The 1,762-nt window shown below is 65.7% G+C and overlaps 1 protein-coding gene across 1 annotated transcript in view; it reads right to left on the bottom strand.

Annotated features, from left to right (window-relative positions):
- Window positions 1-1,369, bottom strand: part of AJUBA (ajuba LIM protein) — a 10,110-nt gene extending 8,741 nt beyond the window's left edge. Inside the window, exon 1 of the mRNA XM_010831409.1 lies at window positions 3-1,369. Coding sequence (XP_010829711.1) covers window positions 3-811 — 809 coding nt within the window. The 5' untranslated portion in view covers window positions 812-1,369. The remainder of the gene's footprint in view (window positions 1-2) is intronic.
- Window positions 1,370-1,762: the final 393 nt, after the last annotated feature.

The raw sequence follows: 1,762 nt of genomic DNA on the forward strand, positions 1-1,762 counted from the left end.
GCCCGGGTTGCGCCCCTCTTCTCTCCAAGGGCCCTGTAGCTCCCACCCCGGCCCCGGCTAGAGCTCCCGGGCTGCCCAAGGCCGGGGGATACGAGTGGCGACTTTCCTGACAGCCGAACCCCGCGGGCCGATGAGCGCACAGTCGGTCCAGGGCAGCGTGGAGCTCGGGGTAGGCGGACGGCACCCCTCCAGAGGAATAGCCCGCCGGAACCCCGGCCAGGGGTGGGCCAAACAGGCATGGCCCGGCAGGCAGAGGGCTGCCGTGGCGCTGGTCGTAGCCCATGCTGATGCCGCTGGTACGGTTGCTGCAGGGTCGGCTACCTCCGGCTCCACCAGCCCCCGCCCCGTCCAGCAGCAGACTGCCCCGGGGACTGGACGGCTTGCTCGCGTCGCTGGCTGAGCTACTGGCGAAACTGGAGCGGGGGCTTAGGGCTGGGGCCGTGGTCTCCAGCCGAAAGTCGGGGGGCAACGACTGAGGTAGAGGCAAGGCCCGGGAGGGAGGCGGTCCCCCCGGAAAGGAGCCTTCGTAGCGCGGCACCTCAAAGGAGCCGCGCGGGTTCCGCTCAGCGTCCAAGGGGCCTTGCTCCCGGGCTGGCTCCAACGGCTCATCCCCAGGTCCCCCAGCAGCTCCACGGGGCCCTGATTTCCTTGGTCCCCCCAGCCCACTCAGGCGTCCCTTGCCCTGCCCGGGGGTCCCATCAGACCCAGACCGGCTAGATTCACCCTTTCTGCGGCCGAACTTCGCGCTGCCGGAGTCCGAGAGTCTTAACTTCTCCAGCAGGCGACTGGCTTTCTCCCCTAAACGCTCCATGCCCTCGGGTCTGGGGCGTCCAGCCCCCTCCCCGCCCGGCACCCTGCAGCGTCTCGGCGGCCGCTTCTCTTTCCCTGCGGCCGGACTCCGGATCCCGAGGGGCACAGGATAGGCACAGGGGTTTAGCGGGCGGTCCGGATGCCCGGCGCCAAGAATCCCGCAGCATCCCCCAGCGAGAGGGGTTTCGTCCCCCCGCGCATCAGGGGTTAAGCGGGGCTTAGAAGGGCCTACGGCCGCGGCTGTCCCGTCCGCAGGTCTATCTGTTCACGCGTAGACTCGCCCGGCAGCCCCCACTCTCTCCGGCCCCCGCCCCCCTCGCTCACACTCAGCACCGACTCAACTTCTCTCCCAAACTTTTGTCTGCCTGGCCGGATCTACTTTCCTGGAGGGCGGAGCGCCGAACGCGAGAGGAACAGGGGTGTCGGCGCAGGAATCCTGTGCACCGGTAAGGGGTAGAGGGGGGGCGGGTGCTGGTGCTAAGTGTCCCGGAGCTGGAGATCCGCCGACTGGAGGCGAAAGGAGGGCGGGGGGCAGTTTAGGCAGTTGCTACTACATCACTCAAGAATTAGGACAGGAAAAAGTGGGGGAGGGGAGGGGAACTCTTTGTTCGCAGTTGGAATGCGCGGAGGGGCACGGTGGAATGTCGCGAGGCGAGACCCGGCGACGCGAGGCTTGTTCTGCGCAAACACCGTGACTTTGTTCCTAGTGTGGGGACTGTGGGAGAGATGAGCAGGGGCTGATACAGAAGTACTGTCGTGAGATAGAGAGACGGAAGAAAGGCAGATACATAGGTTCAGAGACGCGCAAGAGCCCAGGAAAGCGAGGAAGCTTATATAGAGAGGTGGTGGAAGACAGGTATGGAGAGGAGAGAACGACCAAAGGGGATCGTAAGTGGTGCGGGGATCGAAGGCTGGATAGACCTAGAAGGTGACAAATTCGCGCAAATCCAGG

Source organism: Bison bison, unplaced genomic scaffold, assembly GCF_000754665.1.
Source record: "Bison bison bison isolate TAMUID 2011002044 unplaced genomic scaffold, Bison_UMD1.0 scf7180017864526, whole genome shotgun sequence".
Classification (NCBI taxonomy): domain Eukaryota; kingdom Metazoa; phylum Chordata; class Mammalia; order Artiodactyla; family Bovidae; genus Bison; species Bison bison.